The sequence below is a fragment of the Sminthopsis crassicaudata genome, chromosome 2, assembly GCF_048593235.1.
Source record: "Sminthopsis crassicaudata isolate SCR6 chromosome 2, ASM4859323v1, whole genome shotgun sequence".
In the NCBI taxonomy this organism is placed as follows: domain Eukaryota; kingdom Metazoa; phylum Chordata; class Mammalia; order Dasyuromorphia; family Dasyuridae; genus Sminthopsis; species Sminthopsis crassicaudata.
The window spans coordinates 469,535,801-469,557,710 of NC_133618.1; the positions used below are offsets into that span (position 1 = coordinate 469,535,801).

Consider the following 21,910-nt stretch of genomic DNA (forward strand, 5'->3'; position numbering starts at 1 on the left):
TTTAAACAGTTATTAACCAAATGACAATTAACAGATTGCATAGACAGATTCTTTTTTGAAAATCTCTGAAATGGAGTACAGTTTGCAGAACTATCCCAGTCTAGTAATGACAATGAATTTTGATTTCCCGGAACTGATATTAGACTCCTTATTAAACTATGTGCATCTGCTTTTAATTTACTCCAAATAATTGGAAAATGCAATGAAGCTTTCCAATTAAAACCCGGCTTTATGCTGTTTAATAATACCCCCATAATATTATAGCTTATGAAGTGACAGGTGAGTCGGTGTATGAATAAAACATAAAGGCAGCAATAAGGGACAGAAAACCGGAGACAGTTGTTGGAGATTTTAAATGCTGGATGTAATTTGCATATATTAATCTCTTCTTTTCAGCCTTATCAGGCGTTCTTCAGTATTTGAAGTTAAAATAGCGTTGACAGGCGGGAGTACGCTTAGTTTTTTCAAGGATTTATTACTTGTATAATTTCTGATCTTTAATAAGCAGATATGACTGATCCTCATAGTTCTATAGAAATCGGTTAATTGTTCCAGATGGCGTGTACTGATTATGCAAAATTACTTTTCACACCATTTTTTTTGTGTGTGTGTGATGGAGTTTGGAGTAAAATTAAATTTTTTTATAGCCTTCTTATCATGCTGTTTTACAGTGGTTTCTGCACAGAAGTTGAATTTAATCTACTATATTCCATTGACCGGCATAGTTATTCTAATGTAGCATTTTGTGATTTGACAAAGAATAATAGAACACATTGCTCATTGTTCATTACTGTGCCCCTAATAAAAAGAAGCTCGCGTACGAAAACTTGGCTGTTATTTATGAAGAATGCCTAATTCACACAGTTAAAAAGGCAAAATTGTGACTGCGAAATAGTCTCTTTTTGGAGGGAAAGAGAATATCTGGGCGGAACAAATGGAAATAGCCTTTGTTGCTACAGCTTTCACACAGTAAAGAAGTATCCCTCTTTTAATAGCGAATATGGTTGGGTTGTGTTACTTTATTGTCCTTTAAAAAAAAAAAAAAAAGCTATGAAGCATGATTGTGTCCTATTAAGGAAGGGAGGTGGTACTGGCTCACTTACTGTGATTTACATAATCTTGAGAGCAAAGTCTCCAGCCAAGGAATAACATTCATAAAAGATGTCCACTTTGTCTTAAGCAAAAAAGCTGTTAATTTATATTATACTAATCCCTACCCCCCCCCCAAAAAAAAACACACTCTCTTCTTAGAGACTTTGATAGCAATTTGTTTTTTTTTAATATCACCTAAATTGTCAATTTATCCAGAAGTACCTTATTCTGGTGTCACATCAGAATCTTGCTTGCTCTTGTCCCCAGCGTGACATTAATCTGGTTTTGTCCTTGTCTTTTTTAATATAACATTCTCTCTGTCGATAATTCAGCTGGTAGTGAGATATGAAGTGTTAGGCGGCTCAGGCCTAAGATGTGATCTTAGAACTCTGAGCACCTTGGTTTCGAAGTCATCAAATATCAGGGTGTCTGTGTATAAATAAAATTATTTATGTGTGTGTCTTTTAAAATATTTATGTGTGTGTGTGTGTATATATATATATATGTGTGTGTGTATATATATATATAGTGCATGTATGTAATGTGTTGTATTATGTGTGTCTTTTAAAATATTTATATGTATTTAAAATAATAAATATTTAAAATGTTAATAAAATATATATAAAATATGCATGTGTAAATCTATATATGTTGTGTGTATATATGTGTGTCTTTTAAAGTATGTGTGTATATATATATATATATATATATATACATATATATATATATAATGTGCATGTATTTGTGTATAGGTCTGTGTCTTTTAAAATATTTATGGGTATATATATATATATACATATATATATATAATGTGCATATATATAATATCTATATGTGTGATGTGTTTTTGAATATTTATGTGTTCTTATATATGTAATATACATTGTATACTATCTATATCTATATACACATATACACACATAAACATGTGTGTACCAGGATTATTAAAATTTTTGCTGAATTTCTCCTACTTCACTCTTTGTATCAGGACATAGTATGAGTTGTCTTCATGGTGTTTTATTTGTCTGTACTCCTTGGGACCACTGCAAAGTCAGATAACCAATGTCCTGAATAGTTAATGTAAAAAGCATTGGGTTTGGAGTCATAAAAGGACCTTGGTTTGAGTCTGGGCACTGCCACTTGCTACTTGTGTGACCCCCAACAAGTCCCTTCCCCCTTCAGGTTTTGTGAAATAATCCCATATTTTATGAACTAGTCCCAGCCAACTCTCAGTTCTGTGAGTCTATGATCTTGATTCCACTTTGGTGGTAACAGCCACCCTTAGAAGCAGCAACAGAGAAAGGATTATTCTGTTCAGCAGACTCAAAAGAATCATATTTTCCTTTTCAACATTGTCTGGTTATACAATATATCAAATACAATAGGAGTTTTTTGAAGAGTATTTCTGGGGTTTAACTCTGTGTTCTCTGATTTGTTTTCAGAAGACAACCACAGATGCCCTGGTTTTGGTAGCCTCCATCTGGGTGTCTGCCTTTATATCTCACTCCAGGGCTTCCTGAGAGCTTTGATTTCAACCAGGGAGGGAGGGAGGTACTTCCTTCCCAAGACCAACACTGCCCCCTTTGCATCTTGGTAAACTATTATTTGTGAAGTGGTGAGACCAAAATGATTTGTTATCTCCTTGCCAGTCTCCTGGTCACAGCTCCTCACCTAGCGAGAATGGTCCTCAAGGGCAGATACATAGTCTTCACAAATTGCTCTGTGCTCCACTAAGTAAGAGTCTTCAGAAACTTAGGGTCACCTCCTTGCTGTGATGAGGTGTGAAAAGAGGAAAGCAACAGAATTTTTATTTGGGGAAAAGCCCCCAGAAACATATCTATAAATACAGGCTTGTATCCCTATACCTTGCAATCCTCTACTCTTAAATACCTACATTTTCTATTCTGCAAGCATTGCATGTACTTGCTTTTTATTTGAATAGACCTGAAAAAGATTTGGGTTTGTTTAAAGAGCTCTGTTTATCCAACCCCAGTGGAGTAACACATTCTTCTATCTTATTCCCAGAAACGCAAATTGCACTTGATGTATGCAGTGTGTTTGTGCCACCCACAGAGAGAGAGACATGGAAACCCAGGTCAAGTTGGAGCTCTCAGTTCTCAGAAGCTTACCTTTTTCCGCTTTGTCATACTTGTTAATCTTGTGCAGTCCTTTAAGCTCAGCTCTTCCAAAAAACTTTGCCTATTCTTTACCCTCTGTCCCTTTCAGTTAGTAATAACTTTGCTATACCCAGGACCTACTTGACCTGGCCCTTTGCTCCTTTTTACACTTTTATATTTCTGTTAGCTTTATGTAATATATATTCTCTTAAAATACTAAGCTCTGAGAAGGCAGAGATTCTGTTTTATCTAACAGAATCGATCCTCTAGTCACTTTGTGTAAACAGTAGGCACTAAGAAGCATTTGTTAACTTTACTGTGTGGAAAATGAAATTTTTATCATTCGAAATGGCCTATGTAACTTTTTTGTTGTTAAGCTGTATTATTTATCTCGCTAGTTCTTTGAAAAGTTTAATAGCAAGATAAATGTATTGGCCTTATTAGAGTGATAAATTAAGGTTTTCAATTAAACAGAACATGTAGAAAAATGACTCATGGCCTTGAGCATTCTTAGCACACAGAGAACTAGCCAAAAAACTGCATTTAATTTAAATCACAGAGCACTTCAAAAGCTTGGAGACCTTATACCTCATCTTGTTCACTTGGAATATATTTTTGTGTATATTAAAATGATGTAAAAGAGAAAATGTATGTCAGAAATGATTAGAAAATATTTGTTCTAATGCAGTAATAATTTGGTTGTAATGCTTTTCATCAGTATAGCTTAAGGCTACATTAAGTGGACGGACTTTATATGGACTCTCTAATTTTAATCTTCAAAATGCTATCTAATGTCTCATTAAGACTTGCATATAATGTATCTTAAGTACAGTCATTAAATATAGTTTAGGGAGATTTATGTTCAGATATTGCTTAAAGATGTTTTAATAGGCCCATTTACTCTGATGATATTAATGAGCTCTTAATACAGGCTAAGCTTTGAAAACTAGTGTTAGAGATTCGGGCTGAGGACAACAGCTTGGAAAAGCCTGGTGATCAGTTGGTCTAAAGACTAATCCTGGGGATACCCTTGGAGTGGTTGGGGGAGTCTCCCAACACTGTCTAGACCCTCCCTTGCCTTTGTCCTCTTCTATGCTGGGCCTTACATGGTTTCCTACCCCATTCTCTTTGTTGAAGAACCGTAATATGGAAGAGCTATTGCTCTGGGAGTCAAAAGACTCAGAAGACTTGAGTTCGAGCCCCAGATATTCATGTTAGTTGTATGACATACCAAATCATTTCTCTAGTAAAATGAGGGAGCCAGACTGGATGAGACCCCAGGAGTCTTCCAGCCATAGAGTTCTGTGTACCAAACTCTCTTTACTTTGTGAGGTCCTTGAAGGGTGAGAGACTTTGGGTGACTTTTTTGTCTTTGTATCTCTGTCACAGTACACTGAGCCTTGCCGACAGCAGGTACTTTAATAAATGTTTGTAGTAAACCAGCTTAGACAGACCAACTTAAACAACATGATTTTTCTCCAGGCTCTGGTGATGGCTTTTAAGAGGGACATCCTCTGAGGTAGAGTAAAAATAGGACTAGAATGGGAACCAGTGGACCTGTGTTTGAATCCCATCTCTGTTATTTTTCTCCACTCAGGCAAGTTATTTACACTCTCTGGGCCCCAGTTTCCTTTTTTGTAACATTCTGGGGCTTCTTAAACTTTTTCCATTTACTACCCCTTTTCACCTGAGAAATTTTTATGCACCTCCATCTCAAATCTGAGCAGCCAATGTGTTTCTGGGAGCATTTGGGCATGTGCATATTCAGAACCAAGGCAATAGTGAAGTCACATGATGCATCATAGACAAATCCTGCCTGAAACACCTCAGATTCACTATAGTTTTAATCTTGAATTAATTTTTGGTCATTGTGTTCAGAAACCTTTTATTATTGCCAAATTTTTCACAACCCCTACTTTCAGTTACATGACCTCTAATGGGGTCATGACTCACAGTTTAAGAAGCTTTGGACCAGATGATCTTTAAAGATCTTTCTGCTAAGAAAAAGTTATTTAATAGAAAGAACTCTGGTTTGGTAGTTAGATGACCTGGCTTTTAAGTCTTAGCTCTTTGCTAGTTAACCACCTGAAATAGATTGAGCAAAGTCACTTTAACCTCCCTGAGACTCAGTTTCCTCATCTGTAAAATGAGGATAGGGTGGAGACTTGGATTGTAGGGTCATTTCCAGTTTTTGAGTCTACTCTCCTATGTCTTTATAAGCCTTTTACAGCTCTCTCAGAGTCCTCTGTATTCTATAGTACCAAGCAAAAAGTGTTCCCTCTGAATCGATTCAGAAGTACCCCATTGGCTGTCACAGTGGTCATTTGAGACAACCTTCCCATAGCCTTAACTCTCTTTAGGCACATAAGGGGTTAAAGGAGACTGTTGCTGTTCCTTGTGTAAGCATCTGCTGGGTAAGGTGGGCACAGTCTGGCATCATTATGTGAACAGCTTAGATCTGCCATCAGTGAACGGCAAAAGGTCACATGGGTATACTTTCATCTTGCAGGAATTCAGAGTGACTGGAATTTATACCACAGCATGAACCTGCATATTCAAAATGGGGAGAGGAAGGAATCATCTTTGTGGACCACACAGGCCTTTCTTGAAAAATATGTTCCCAGCATCCAGGAGCTAACATTTCACAGATACAGGGAAGGGTCAAAAATGGCTTTGGAGAGCATTCTATTTATCCCCCTTCAGTTTTCAGGTAAAGAAACTGAGGCACAGAAAGGTTAGACCTTCTGACACTTCATCCAGCCGCTTCTCATTACCCTCAGAAAGATATTATTACAGAACAAAAAAAAAAAATTTTAAGGAAGGGGGTAAAAAAAAAAAAACTTATGAGTTCAGAGACTTTTCTAATTACTAAATTGGTTTGTTATAAAAAGATAATAGCAAATTTCTTCTTTTCATAATTGGACATTTCTTCCCTGTAGGCTAATATATGCACAGGCCTTGCATGCACAATAAGTTGTGCATTTGAAAAGCTATAACCAGCGGAACAACAGCTCCAGTGTCATCAGAGAGTAATGGTGTGCTGATTAGCATAATTAATGACAAATGGTGGTGCGGAATTGGTGGATTGGTTTAGTGGATGATGAATGCACCCCGGCCCAAGTTGGAGCCTGCCAACTAGGCCTTGCTGGCTGTCAGCTCCTTCTGTTACTGCACGGGCAGCCCTCATTAGTCACCGTGCGAGGTGCCAGTTTACATTCTGTTTGGAGCACAGAAAACTTAATAATCCAAGCAAAGATGGTTTTCCGTTTTTCGTCCATATTTTCCACACATACGCACACACACATGCATACACACTCTATCTCTTGCCCAACAACAGCTCATTCCCATCTTTTCACAAATTAAGGCGCTGTTATTTTAAGTTCCCTCCATGCTGCTTTAAAGACTAAAAAAAAAATACTGTAAGAAAAAAAAAAAAAAAAAAGACACAAGCATCTCAACATTTCCATTTGAATAGAGATAAATTATACCAGGTTGGAAGATGGTGGTTGTTCTGTGAACTCTGTTTATCTGTGGGGAGGTAAGGGTACAAGAAACAAGATGAACGGAGGAGACCATACATGCTGTCCTGTAATAAGACTAACACATTTATCTTTGACTTGATTAATCAGACCTAATTTGCATTCACAAATGAGACTGATAAAAATGGATTTTACCTTTTAACCTTTAAAGGGGGAAAAGTATTTCTAGACAATATTTCTGAGGCTATCTTTGCCTTAAGTGATAAGAGGAAATTCCTTTACCAATAAGGGTGAAAATCCTTAATTTGCATTAGCGAATGAGACTAATTATTATATAGTTAATTAGCATCTGGAAATGAGGATTATCTTAATTACAAAGCACAATTTCCCTAATAGCTACAAAACTGTAAGTTTGATCTGTGTGGAAATCGGTGACTATTATTATGTAATTAGTGATTACATTAATGGTTCAGGGTATTTAGAGGCAATTTGCATATGCAAATGCAATGTACCTGTGAGAAACATGTGGCCTATTAATGTCTGGAGCACTTAAGATACAAAGGAATTTAAACTTTTTATTGATAACTGATAGCAACTTGATATGTGAGGTGATGGCTAGATTTTAGAGTTGAAAATCTGAGCACAAATAGCATCTCTGATGCTCACTGGCTGTGTGACTTAGGAGAATTATCTGATGTCCCTGAGTTTGTGTCTTGATTTTTGAAATATAAGTATGATCTGTGTGGAAATGGGTGACTATTATTATGTAATTAGTAATCACATTAATGGGTCAGGGTATTTAGAAGCAATTTGCATATGCAAATGCAGGGTACCTGAGAGAAACATGTGGCCTATTAATAGCTGAAGGTATTTGAGGTACTTAAGGTACAAAGAACGTCACACTTTTTTTTTGATTACTAATAATAAGATTGATGGCTATAATAATATGGATGATGACTAGATTTGAGTCCAGGATCTAGTACAAATCTCAGCTCTGATGCTCACTACCTATGTGACTTAGTTATCTGATGTACTTGAGTTTGTTTCTTCATATTTTAAATTACATTGTTGAACTAGAACAGTCCTAGAGAAGCCAAAGAATTAGATTTACCTTCATATGTGATAGAAGGTAGAGGCAGAGAGGGCCAGAGATCATCTGTTCTAAGCAGAACATAGACATGTACATTTTACAAATACTAAGAGGAATGAATACTAAGGGAAAACTGAGAAGAAGAGATGTTTCCAAAGGCAAACCATCAGAAAGTTGTAAGACTGAGATCCAAACCCAAGTAACTTCATTTCAGAGACTAATTCAGTGCTTGGTAATGAACAGTCTCTATAGCTATAGAAGCAGTATTCTCAATCTTATATTACCACTACCCTTCATTTATTTCCCCCAATACCTAGCTAAGCATGACATAAATGCTTATTAATAGTGTATCTTGTTTGTGTCTATTTCTCTGTGTATAGATGCCTAATTTCCTATAGTCCCAGGATCATGGCCATCTTCTGGTCCCTCACCATCTTGACCAGTGTGAAATCAGACAATCTCTCTCCCCAAAAAAGATTGTTATTGTTGTTAGACACAGTAAGAGAATGGGCATTTCCAAGATCCTGACACATCTGTGGCTACAGAGAAAGTTCCTGGTAAATTTCAGCCTCTGAATCTTTCCATCAGGTCTAATTTACACCTTTATGTGTGAATCAGTCACACATCCACAAGAAGGTAAAGATATTCAAAGCCCAAGAGGCAGCTTTCTTTTTTCTAAATACATTTTGCTGTGGTTCTAATGAGAGAAATCTGAGGGGGGAGGGGAAATCAGCAAACTGTTTTTTAAGTTTCAAAATAATTTATTTCAAGTTCAAAGGTGACCTTAGAAATTAAAGAAGATAAGGGGAGGAAGCATATTACTGTATAGTTTAGAGGACTTAGCTCCTTTCATGTTATTCTCCTTGTGGTATGGAGGTGACCCTGGGCTATATATTTAGAGCTGTGCCGGCAGAGGACAAATTCTGGCTGCTTTCATCACGTTGGAAGACATGGAGAACAGCTTGGCTAGGGGTGGCAAGGATGGGGTTTTGGTATGTCTGTGGTCCAGGACAAACTTTATCAAAAGCAGAGAAAGTAGAGGTAATAAAACTTGACACCAAGAGTTCTTGATCATTTTTGTGTTATGGACACCTTTGACATTTGGATAAAATCTAGGTACCTCTTATAAGAATAATGTTTTTAAGTAATTAAATCCTAAATTCCATTCAGAAACTAATGAACATAAAGATACCTTTTATTTCCCATACAATTCACCAGCTTCCTGAAAGTTACTTACAAATCCCTTTGGGATTCATAGACCCCTGTCATACATGGTCTATTTACGTCTCAGAGTTTTTCCATCTGTATCACATGAGCGTATCCATACAGTAAAATCATGTATTTTGAAACTAGTAAAGAGTTGCTAACTTGAGCTAATTTCCACTACTGACATTCAGTTTAATTCAGTAAGCACTTATCAAATACCTTCTGTGCTCAGGGTATTATATTAGGCACCAAAGATAGAAAGGCAAAATTGAAAAGAGTTTCTCTTCTCAAGATGCTTACATTCTACTGGACAAATATAAAATCTAATAGATAATCAATACAAGATAATCTGACAGAAGGAACACTAGCAAACAGAGGAATTAAAACAGGTTTCTCCTGGGAAGTGGACCATGAGTTGAATCTTGAATGTAACTAGGGATTAAAAGAAGAAAAGTGAGGAAAGAGTGAATTCTAGGCGTTGAAGGCAAATGTACTGTTGCCTGGTAATAGAATGGAAGTAACTCTGAACTCTCAAATGTTTTAATAGTACAACACACGTCCTTGTATATTCTACTTAGCTAGAAAGGTATAGAGGTTGGACCCCAATGTTAACTTACTTGTTTGTCATCTAAGGATCAGCCTAATTAAGTACAGAAAGGTTCATCACGGACAGATTGGCCACCTGGACATGATTTTTGGTGGAGGAAGTGGTGGGAGGGCTCCAAAATCGCTCATGAAACTCTTAAAGGGATCACTATCAGAATGGATGAAAGAAACTTCCACATGGATAAAATCATGGGTCCTAGAAGTTGAGTAAATTAACTCTACAATTGTGGTAAAATGTAAAACTAAACTCCAAACCTAAATGAATCATCACATCAATGAACTCCAGCTGGCTATAGATCTGTCACTTAATATTATTAACTGATTTCAGCAAAAATATGATGTTAGGCAAAATGATATTACAGGAGACAGTTCCACAAAAACGACATCATAAACATCACAAACATCAGGTTTGTGCACCTTTCTGATGGGCCTTGGTTTTAATGAATTTAACTAAGTTGTTGTGAAGTTTTGTGTATGGAGAAACTGAGAACAAAGGAGATTTAGGAGACATTCACAAGGTCATCCAGGGAGTGGGTGAACCCAAATTGTTCTCTTTCTACAAAGCCAAAGCCCTTGCTGCTGGACCAGAGGCAAATTTAAACCTACTTCCACTGGCCAACTGTAGTACTGGTTTCCTAAGCTATTATGAGGGACAAAGAGAGACTATAATCATAATGTGTGTCAAGTATTTTGCTCCCCTTAAAGCACTGTGTATGTCAGTTATTATTATTGTTCCCCCTAGGTAATTGGCAGAAAGAGGGTCTGCAGCCCTATCTGAGGGAAAGTTATGGAAATGAGGCCTATTCTGGTCTCTGGTTTTAAATTCTGAAGACGTGAATTCTAGTTATGGCAGCACTGAAACTCTAGTCTCTCTTCCGATCTTTGCATTTTTCATCAAAACAATAGAGGCACTAATACTTGCATTATCCTCTTCACAGAGTTATGAAGCATCTTAGATTTGTAATGTGCATTAGAGATAATCTAATCAGACTTTCTTTCCCCATTTTATATTTAAGAAAACTGAGGTTCAGATTGCTGATTAGCCTAAGGTTGCAGGGGCAGAAAATAGCCCAGCTGGATCTCAAATCACGGCTTTTATCCCAAACCAGTGCTCCTTCTGCCACAGCTTCCTCATATTTCATAGGTAGAAATCCAAGTTATTATTGGATTTTTTTCAGACCAATTATTTCAAGATGTAGGAAACTCTATGTGCAGAATTTCTCCTACCAAAGTAGATATGCATTCTCTGAAATTTATAATCAGAAAGTTACTGGGGGCATTTGTCCAAGACCACACAACCAGGCATGTCAGAGGCCTGGGGCTTAGGTCTTCCTGTTTCCAGCTCTCCACCTGCTTTGTCATGCTGCTTCCAAATATTATTATTAGAGAATCATAGTTTGTTAGGACTTAGAGGGCATCTTTTTAATTCTCTCATTTTACAGATGAGGAAACCAAAGTCCATAAAGGGTTATATATCATTGCCAGTAGGTAGTGCCTAGGGCTCCATTCCTTTCCCAAAGTCCAGCCCCACTTATTCCTTCTTTACTGAACGACTGCCCAGTCAATTGTAGACTCTGGCTAGCAGAACATTGGATCTTTGAAGTTGATCATGGAAGGGAGACTTCAGAAGAATTATTAAAAAATAATTACTTCAAGAGTCTGGTGCCTAAATTTTGTGTGAAATGCTTATTGAAAGCCTTTCCATGTGCCCCAGATACTTGTACCAAGAGTTTATGTAGCTGTAGGCTGTGACTTATAACCATATTTTACTTGAATTTTTAAAATTAAAATTTTAAATGTGGCAACCAAATGCATTCTCCAGTTAATTGAATTCAGCCCTTTAAGAAACGTTACCACAATTGTAGCAAACAGCTAATACCATAGGTATCCTAGAATTTAGAGACAACCTCATCCAAATCCCCTCCTTTCATTTGAAGAAGACCAAGGTGATTAAATGGTTTGCCCAGGGTCACAAATATGAAAAGTAGCATAGGCATCATGAATGCCAAAAGTAGAGAATAATCAACCTTTTAGAGGTCAGAAAAAAAAAGTCTCAAAGTAGAAAAAATCTTAAAGCAGATATTTGTCATATTTGGGGGGTCAGGGACCCCTTCCCAGAATGTTTTTCAGTGCATAATATAAAATACATAGGATTACTGAGGAAATCAATTATATTGAGAATAGTTATTAAATATTTTTAAAAGCAAGTTCATGGACCTAAGTTAAGAACAACTGCCTTTGGAAGTTATCTAGTTTACCTCATCCATTTTAAAGATGAGGAAATTGAAGCTCCAGATATTAAATGAGTTGCTCACATAGATTGGTTCCTCTGGATTGAAAAGTCAGTAAATCTCACCCTGCTCTTTCTAACAACTATTTGTAGATATTTTGGAGAGGGAAAAGGTGAGATTGTCCTCCAGTTGTGCTACAGAGGTATCAAAAACAACATTTTATTATAATTTCTATGGTACTTAAAGGTTTAAGATATCTCCAGAAGCACCAAGATTGTTGCTCTCTCTTTACAGACGGGCAGACTTGGGAGCAGAGGTTTGCCTGCAGAGTTTCAGAGCCAGCATCTGTTTCTCTGACTTGGAGTCCTGTGTTGTTTATGTTTCAGCACACTGCTTCTATTAGAGTGGCGGTTTTACGAGGGGACTTCGCAGTATTACATGGGCACTTGAGTATGATGCATTCTTGCGTCAGCTTGGGGTGTCTTGGAGAGAACCTGGAGCTTTGGGTCGGCAGATCCCAGTTTGAATTACAGTTCTGTCACATAATAGATCTGTGACCCTGGACCTTGCTTCCCCACTGGCTTCCTCAGTTTCCTCTTCCATTAAAAAAAAAAAAAAAAAAAGTTTACGCCCTACTTCAAAGGGCAGATATAAGGATCCAATGAGGTAATAAATATGAAAGTGCTTTGGAAACTGAACTTTTGTGTACATGTTGGCTTTTATTAGGCCACTAGATGGTAGAGTGCAGAGTTCTGGGCCTAGGGTGGAGAAAACCTGAATTCAAATGTTGCCTCAGACACCTACTAGCTTCTGGACAAGTCATTTAACCTGCCTCTGAATCCTCTTCTGTAACATGGAGATAATAGCACCACCTATTTCCCACCATCGTTGTAAAGATCAAATGGGGATAACTATAAAAGACTTAGCACAGTATCTAGCACAATGCTACATAAATATTATTAATATGTGAAATACTGTATGTATGCTTATATATAAATATAAATGTTATGTACATATGTGGAGTTAGTTGTAGTCATTGAGTTTTGTTGAGAATTGTCATTGGTTCAGCTCGCTGTATAAAGGTATAACCATACTTGTATCACTCCCACACACATCCCAATTCTTAGTTCAGCGTGCTTCATTTAGTGAGCGTGTATCCTTTCAGTTACTCAACAAACACCTCAGTGTACTTTGTGTCCAAAGCACTTTTCGGGGAGGTTTAGATTAGAGGATGGCAGCTTTAAACCTGGATGGGAACTCAAGGGTCATCTACCCACCTCTCTCATATTGCAGATTAGGAAATTGAGGCCTAGGAAAGGTAAGGGGCTAGCCCAAGAACACACAAGTAGCAGACTTCAGAAGCAGCCTTGGAAACTGCAGGATCTGTGCTCTTTCCACTGGACCATGCAGCCTGCTCTGGGCTTAGTCCCCGAACTCAAAGAAGTCCTCTTGCAGAAGGAGGTGTCAAACCCATATGGGGATGATCACAATAGACAGTTGGATGTATGCAATGCTTTAAAGAGGTACAAAGCAATATGAGTTTGTTGAGTGAACGAATGAATAGGAAAGAAATAAAAATGACCACATTGTTAAAGCTTATTTCATGTTGGCTCACTGGCCCCTCCTCTAAATACCCTTGACTACTAAGCAGGCTTCCTGTAGCAGGCAGAGCCTCCTATCACTTGCTCTCCTCCCTCAAGGTCACATCATTCGCTGCTCTCCCCTAACTATGGAGAGCTTGTGCAGGATCTGCCTTAGTATTGCAAGCTGGATGTGGTGCAAAGGATCATTAGACTAAAGCTGCGCGTGCCCGTTACCTGTCATCTGCTCCCATTGTGTGGAGCAAAGGCCCTTGGCCCTGGGAAAGGGCTCCTGGTGAGGTGGGGGGGGCAAATTCTATTTCCTCTCATTAGGCAGCTTGACTAATGACTGGCTGAGCCTACAGAACCATCCGGGGACTGGTGGACTTTCTCTAATGCTCTCTGAGCAGCCTGGGCAGACAGCCCCTGTTGGAATGGCACAGATGGCAAGCCCAAACGACTAAGTAAACTACAATATGTCTTGGAGACACTGTCAGCCTATGGCTTATTTGTCATGTCACGGCAGTCTATTGGATTAGGGACTAACTCCCTCCCTTCTCCCCTCACCCTTCCCACCTTCCCAATCAAAGGAATTCTTTACATGAGTCTGTTTTTGGAAGGGATTGAAATAAAATATGGACAGATGCCAGAGTAAACATTGGTCATTTGTTGTTTGGGGAATTTTTCTTTCTAGGAAAAAGGGAAACAGGAACCATTGTTTGCAGTTTATCCAGCATTTATTGAGTGGCCAACGTGGGATATGGCCCAGGAACTTGCTAGAGTGAAAGAGGGCTAGACATGGAAGCTCCAGATTTTGATACAAACACCAGTTCTGTAACCTTAAGCACATCACCAAACCTCTCCAAGACCTCAGTTTCTTCTTCCATGGAATGGGACTAAAAATACCTACATTAATGGCCTCATAGTTATTCCAAAGATAAAATTAAATAATGGATATAAAAATACCCTTTAAGCATAAATCCAAGCTAGTATTAAGTCATCATTACTGATGAAAGGCAGAACGGCATCATGGATAGACAGCTGGACTCAGACCAGAGAGACCCCTGTTCAAGTCCTACCTTGGATACTTCTGCTAGTATCTTGACAAATCACTTAACCTCTTAGTAGCCCCCGCAACTTTCTAAGACTTTAAGTTGCAGAGAAGGTGACCATCTGCATTGGAAGATAGCTTTTCGAATTCTCTTTTAAAAATCATAGGTTCATCTTTGCCCCCTCTCCCCCCCAAAAAATAGTACTACTATTTGGAGCCCTAAGGTTGTGATATAATCAGAAGACATAGCTCTGAAACTCAAGAGTTTACTCTCTGTGTCAAATAAAAAATGTGGATTTCAAAATCATCTAATTCAAGAACTATCATATATGAAATCTGATGACCACTTTTCTGCCTAAATTGTCTGTTTTTAAAAGTCAGGACTGGATAATGGTCCTTATTTTCCTTCACTTGGTATCTAACATGCTCTCAAAATGGTAATTTTCCAGACTTATGTCATATTATTCTGCCCCAGCTATTTTGTGCTCCAACCAAACTGTACTTCTTGATTTTTGTTTCTCCTTTACCTGTTATTCCTTTCATAGCCAGAATCCTAGAGTCACCTATAGAAAGGTTGTCTTTTCCTCACTTCCCACTTGTACTCCACCTCTTGATTCAAACCATTCCAACAATCTTTTTAACTATCAAACCTGGCTCATCTCTCGTTCCACTTCTCTGCCACTTTTGACTGTCATCCATCCACCCCGTCCTCTTGGACAGTGATCCTTCCCTTGGTTGCCATGTCCTTGCTTTATCCTGGCTTACTTCTACCTGTCTTACTATTCCTCAGTATCCTTTGCCACAGCTTCGTCCACCTCCCATTCACTAAACAGGACTGTGCTAATATTGCTAATCTTGAGTCCTTTTCTCCACACTCTTGGTCATTTCATTAGTTCCTGTGGATTCATTTATTATCACTGCACAGATGCCTGCCATCTCCACCTGGATATCCCATTGATATCAGTGTTGATCAGAAATCAAAACTACCCCCCCCCAATCTGCCCCTCTTCCAAAATTTCCTGTTTTGGTTGAGGGTACCATTCTTCTAGTCACCAGGATCACAGCTTTGGAGTTATTTATGATTCTTTTCTCTTCAGCATTTTCTTCTGTCCATATTCAATCAGTTATTAAGTTTTACTGATTCTGACTCTTCAATCTCTCCATTCACATAGCTTCTTCAGTAGTTTGGTCTCATTTCTTCTCAGCTGTATTGATTGGATAATTGGTTTCTCTTTTTCCATTCTTTCCCAACTCAAATTCTTCTTCCATACAGTTGCTAAATTCCTCTTGCTAAAATAAAATTCTGACCATGTCACTCCCCTGCTCAAAATTTTTCAATGGCTCCCTATAGGATAAAATATAGACTCCTCATTTGGCATTTAAGCTTCTCCACAATCGGGACCTACCTACCTTTCCAGATTTGTTTCATATTCTCTCCATACAGTCTACCTTCCAGCTGGATTGGCTACCGTTTCCTAAATTCACAGTTCCCTCTAATAATTATTCCTTTACATGTGCTGTGCCATGCTAGAATGCACTCCATCCTCACCTCTGGCCTTTAGGATCCTTAGACTCTTTTGACACTCACCTTGAAAATACACAAGTAATTATAATACAAACGGGAACATCATGATCCTATGAAAAATGAAAATAAATAAGTGAAACTAGGATGGTAGAAGGAAAGTGTTTTTGTTTTGGTTTTGTTTGTCAGAGGTATTGAGGCCTCAGGGAAAATTTCATAGAAGAGGTTATATTTGAATTGAATCTTGAAGACTGGGTAGGGTTTCAACACTTCTTGATTTTCCTAAATATTAACATTCCTTTTTTTAAATTCAAACTTTTTATTTCCAAAACAAATGCATAGATAATTTTCACCATTCAACCTTGTAAAACCTTGTGTTCCAAAATTTTCCCCCTCTTTTCCTCTCCACCCCTCCCCAAGAAAGCAAGTAATCCAAATATTAACATTCTTTTTCTCCTCAAATTATTTCTCCATGCACATATTCTATCACCTAATAGAATGACAACTCTTATGGGAAAGGACTGTGGTGTTTGTCTTCTCGTCATGTAGTATGATGTGCAGCCCAGGGTTTAGAGGAGTAGCTAGAATTGAATTGTATATGCCCTATGCTTTTTTCTCTTCATGCCCCTACTCTTACTATTCAATATGCTTGAAATGCGCTTCTTCTAAGAGTTTTCATTGATTTCTATCTTCTCCTCCTTCCAATACCACAGTCAGAAGTTAAGTTTTCTCCTTTGGACCTTGCATAACTCTTGGCATCTTTCTTAAGTGCTTATTCTTGTAATGTGATTACTCCTGATGTTATCTTTTCTAATAATAATTTACTTTTTTACTACTTTTAGATTTTCAAAGTATTTCCCTCACTACCTATCTGCTGGGTAGTCTATTGAGGAATTTTTATCTACATTTTACAGATGAGAAAATTATGAACCAGAGAAATTAGATTACTTGTCCATAGTTACATTGCCTATAACAAACCTGGGATCTGAAACCAGATCTTCTGACTTGAATTCCACATTTTCATGCTTGTCCTTTCCCAGAATTCCATTAGGTGCTTAATAAGTGTTTGTTGATTTGAATTGAATACTATTAAATATGTATGTGGATGTTTTCATACCAAAGCTGTAAGAACATAATTTGAGAATGATTATATGTGTTGTTGATAATTCCCTCCTAGTCCATGCACCCTGAAAAATGTGATCAGATTTGGTGTCTTGTGTAAGCCACTTGGTCATATTTATCTCTTACTAGTTTCCTTACATGTGTACTTAAACTTAGAGTGTAGACCAGTGTAGCTGACCAGGAACAGGATGTGATATGGCAGAGTGAGCAGCATCCAGGCATAGAAATACTGTATTATTACTACTGCTGCCAGCAAAATTACTTCTAATTCTTCCATTTCTGTAGCATTTTAGTTTTCTCAGCATTTCCCTTACAACCACCATGGGAGGGGAGAAGGAGAAATCCCTTTTTTATAGATAAGAAAAATGAGGCTCAGAAAAGCAATTTTTCCAGAATTTCGGAATTAGTTAAAAATCAGAACCAAGATTGAATCCTAGGCTCTTGACTGTAATTCAAGTGTATTTTCCATATTCTAAACTCACTGCCTTTGGAAAGCTAGACATTGTAGTATGTTTCATTTGTGTTGTCCTTTTTTTGTAAAATCTCTTCACATTTGAGCAATGGGAGGTAAAAGAGAGGGGTGACTGTGTGGGTGGGTGCGTGTGCTATATGACCAGCCTCTTCTTTTCTCTTTGATATTCAACATGTGCTTAAGAAATACTTGCTCCTCAGTAGTGCCATCCCCACTCAGCTCACAATGATGACAGTGTGAAACATGGTGATGGCCTATTCTACAGTACAGGTTTACAAATATTTTCCTCCCAACAACCTGTGACAGAGGTAGTAGTACACTTTATTTCCCCTTTCAGTTTGTGGTTTTCTAAATCCCTATATACATCACCCCCTAATGCTAGACATAGCTGACCATATGAGTTAAGTGAATGCAGTGCTGGGTGGTTTGGAGGCTGAAGCCTTGGTGATTAGCTTAGTGGCCTGGTAGGTGCACAAAGGGACTTCTGTCCTGTTAGCATATGAGAAAGAAAAAGGCTTTAGAACACTTGTAATAGAGAAGGATTTATTTGTCTTTCTGATTTATTTTCAAAGATGCCCCAATATCTTTAGCCTCTGGATGCAGGTATATAATAAAAAGTCCTGCTGAATATAAATAGCAGATTAGGGCAGTAGGATTAGCAGGCTAATTTATCATATATCTGTTTGTATAGACTTTGTGTAAATTCCATGCAGATAGGGTGATTGAAAGCACAAGGAATGGCTTGGCTGTTATGAAAGTCATGCTGTTTCATCCCTCAGTCTTGTTTACTTTGTAAAAGTTATACAGGTAAATTTCCATTACACCAGTCCCTAATACACAAACGTGCTACTCACATAAATTAGGAGCAGAGGATCCTGAGGTTCAGAACTTTCTGTACATCTTGAAAGCAAATCTTTCTTCACAGAATCTCAGAGTTGGAAAGACCTTAGGAGGTCATCGTGTTCAATTCATACCTAAAAAGGAATCCTCCTTCCCCCACAACGTCCCTGACAAGAGGGGTTCCAGCTAGTCGGCTGGTGGTGCAGTGGCGAAGAGGCACCAGACCCGAGCACAGGAAGCTCTGAGCCCGCGCGCACTGTCGGACATTTACTGGCTGTGTGATTCTGGGCAGGCCGCTTAAACGCTGTCTCCCTCCATTTCCTCGTCAGGAAATCAAGATAATTCTGGGAGGTAGGTGCTACCTCCCAGGGTTGTTATGAGAATGAAACTAGTTGGATAAAGTGCTTTGCAAACCTGAAAGTGCTATATTTATGGATGCCAAAATATTCGTAGCAATACTTTTTAATAGTAATAGTAACGTGGAAACAAATTGGGTACTCATCCCTTAGTGAATGACCAAACTCATGAATGTAATTGAACATTGTTCATCAAGAAAATATCAGGAATGCAGAGAAATCTGGGAAGATGTACTGTACAAGGTGACCAAAAACACAGTGACCATGAAAATGTAAATAGAAAAGCACAGTAAGAAAGAAGCCGTACACTGAACAAGTGTGACAGTCAATCTTCTTCCCAGAGAGTAGATGAGAGGGAGTGGAAGAGGTAGAGAAGGAAAAGAAGGGATAGAGAGGGAATGGAGGGAGAAGTGCGGAGCAAGGGGGTGCAGGAAGAAACGTGGGGAAGCAGCAAAGAATGTTGTATATACTGTCATACACAGTATATCAGTATAAAAGATTGGTCATAGAAGAAGTATCATCGTCATTTTATAACTTGCTCAAGAGGTCATTTTGCTAGAATAGGAGGGATTTGAATCCTGTTCTTTACACTCTAGGTTCGATGCATTTTCCACTACCCCCTCCTTCCCCTGTCCCCATCTCCCGGCTGCTTCTCAACTGGTCACACTTCCTTCTAAGTGCTCTAGCAATGTAAATTTGGGTAACAGCTTTTATTTTTAAACTTCAAAGTTTATTTTGTTTTAAATGAAGGGCTCTTTCCCCCGTGGAATTTCAAGTGTTTAGCACATGTGCTGCATTCTGACCCATCAATGATTTCAGTTGGGCTCAGTTATAAACGCCACATTTTTGGAAGGTCATGGACAAAACTGAGGAACTCTGAGGAAAAGGATAAGTGAGTTTACAAATGAAAGTCATATGAAGGTAGTATTGGTTTCTTTGGTTGAATAGTAATGTTGCCATCCCTGGAAATGTTGAAGTGAAGGCTGGAGGACCTATTGTCAGGGATGTCGCATTTTCACTTGGTTTGCAGCTAGACTAGATGACCTCTGAGATCCCTTTTAGTTTGTTTTTTTTTTTCTTTGTTTTGTTTTGTTTTGTTTTTGTGGTTCTGTGTTAAGTCTTAAACACTTAATAAAAGCTATGTTTTTGACAAGACAAAACTGTTGGTCACTTCTTTAGTTTTGGTTGTTTTTTGTTTTTTTTTGAGAGGTTGAGACTGCCTCATGCCATAAAACAGAGACTATATCCATCTCTTAAGTAGCATTAACTTCATGAATGTGTTATTTTTCACCTCTCAAAACACTGAAATGAGAATCAGAAAGCCTGTGTTGGAATACCAGGTAATTAAGTAACTGCAAGGCCTAAACAAATTACTTTATCTCTCAGAACCTCAGTTTCCTCTTCTGAAAAATGAGAGGATTGTGAACTTTGTGATCTTTAAGGAATAGTGGGAGCACATGTGTGCACACGCACACATATAGACCCCCCCCACACACATACACAAATACTAGACGAGTGGAAAAAATCTTAAGTAATTAATGGGTTTCAGTACTGTTCATAGAATTTCTATTGCTTTTACCAAACCTTCATTCTATTCTAAATGCAATAGTGATAGTAGTCTATCCAGAAGGAAATTGGTCTCTAGGATACAGTTAAGTGGACAGAGCAATAGCCCATTTAAACATAGGATTTTAGTTTCTGAGTGGATTCTGTATCTCACTTAAATCCTACTTGGTATAAGTGAAATAAATTGGGGGCGTGGGGAAGGAAATTTTTATAATTCAAGTGCCTAGTGTTGCAATGATAAGCTCAAGACATTAGAATTGCCTTTGACAAATCTTGAGTACCATACCCTGGTATGATGATAGCACAAATACAATTCTCACCAGTTTTTGCTTCTCTGCAGCCCACAGAACTTTCAGGAGAAATAATAAAGCAAAATAGAAATGCTCTGACAGTAAAATCATAAGGATTTTTATTTTAAAAAATACTAGTCCATAATATTTGCAACTATCGACTACTAATATTCCAACTATTTGAGATTAAATGAATAACACCTTGAAAATGGAATCAAGATTTCAACAAGTCAAGGGAAAAACCCACACCTTAATTCTTTCTTTCTATAGTTATTGGTACCATTTCTTTTCAATGGACTCGATAAAGCCATTTGGAAAAGTTCCAGTTGGCACAAGAATCCTATTTGATTCATCTTTTTAGCCCTCATTCCTCTGCACACATACTTCAACAGAAAACATCTAATACAACATTTTGAAAATATTCACTCCACAAATGTCTGGAGGAATGAATAAACAAGTTTTCCTTTAGTTGCAACTTCTTATTTGATAAAATGTAAAAGGTGAAGATCTCATTTATTTTAAAGCAATTTTAGATTTAAGATATTGACTGACTAAAAAATCAAAAGTATTAATTGAATTGCTATGAAAGATAACATTCTTCATTCCTACCTAAAGTTTGGAAGTTAGATATTCTAGAAATTCTTTTTCAGATTTCAAAATAAATCCAGTTTTATTTTCAGTTGAGAAAAACCCTGGCTTTCTTTATGACTAATACCTGTTACTACCAAACTACTACTGAAATCTTCATCTGATTTCTCATTATAAATGGAATTGACTATAAAGTTTCAAAGGCTGTACCAATGGATTATAAACTATAACCGGTCTTTCCAAGTTGGGAACCCCTTATGTATAGCTCAGTGGCAAACCCTTATTTGTGTTTGAGATCCTGAGAGTCCAGTTGTCAGAAAGACTTTTGGGTATAACTATTTTTAGCCGTAGCAACTCATGAAGACCATCTGCTAAGATGCAGAGAGGTTAAATGTGGTATTAGGGTAGGGGATTACTCACAGGAATGAAATTATTGCTCCTTGACATATTGAAGTAACTAATATTTTTACTTTGTCTAAACCCTCTCTTAAGATTAAGTAGTTACATGATATATTACATGATATATTCTTTGATTTTTGCTTCTTCTCTATCCTCTCTGCCAGTAATTTGCCATGTGATAGTGGGTGAGTCGGGGAAATATCCTGTGCTCAGTTTCCTCAGCTGCAAAATTTTATCAAGGTGAGGAACAAATAACACAATGTATATAAAAATAAATATAAATTTATTTTTATGTAAGGTAAA

General features: G+C 37.7%; 1 protein-coding gene across 5 annotated transcripts in view; it reads left to right on the forward strand.

The window, feature by feature from the left end:
- Positions 1–21,910, forward strand: part of MVB12B (multivesicular body subunit 12B) — a 278,583-nt gene that overhangs the window by 191,358 nt on the left and 65,315 nt on the right. The window contains exon 8 of one of the 5 annotated variants that reach the window (XM_074293111.1): positions 3,118–6,658. The exons of the other annotated variants lie outside the window; for them this stretch is intronic. Coding sequence (XP_074149212.1) covers positions 3,118–3,248 — 131 coding nt within the window. The 3' untranslated portion in view covers positions 3,249–6,658. Of the gene's footprint in view, positions 1–3,117; positions 6,659–21,910 lie in introns of those variants that run through there. 5 annotated transcript variants of the gene reach the window in all.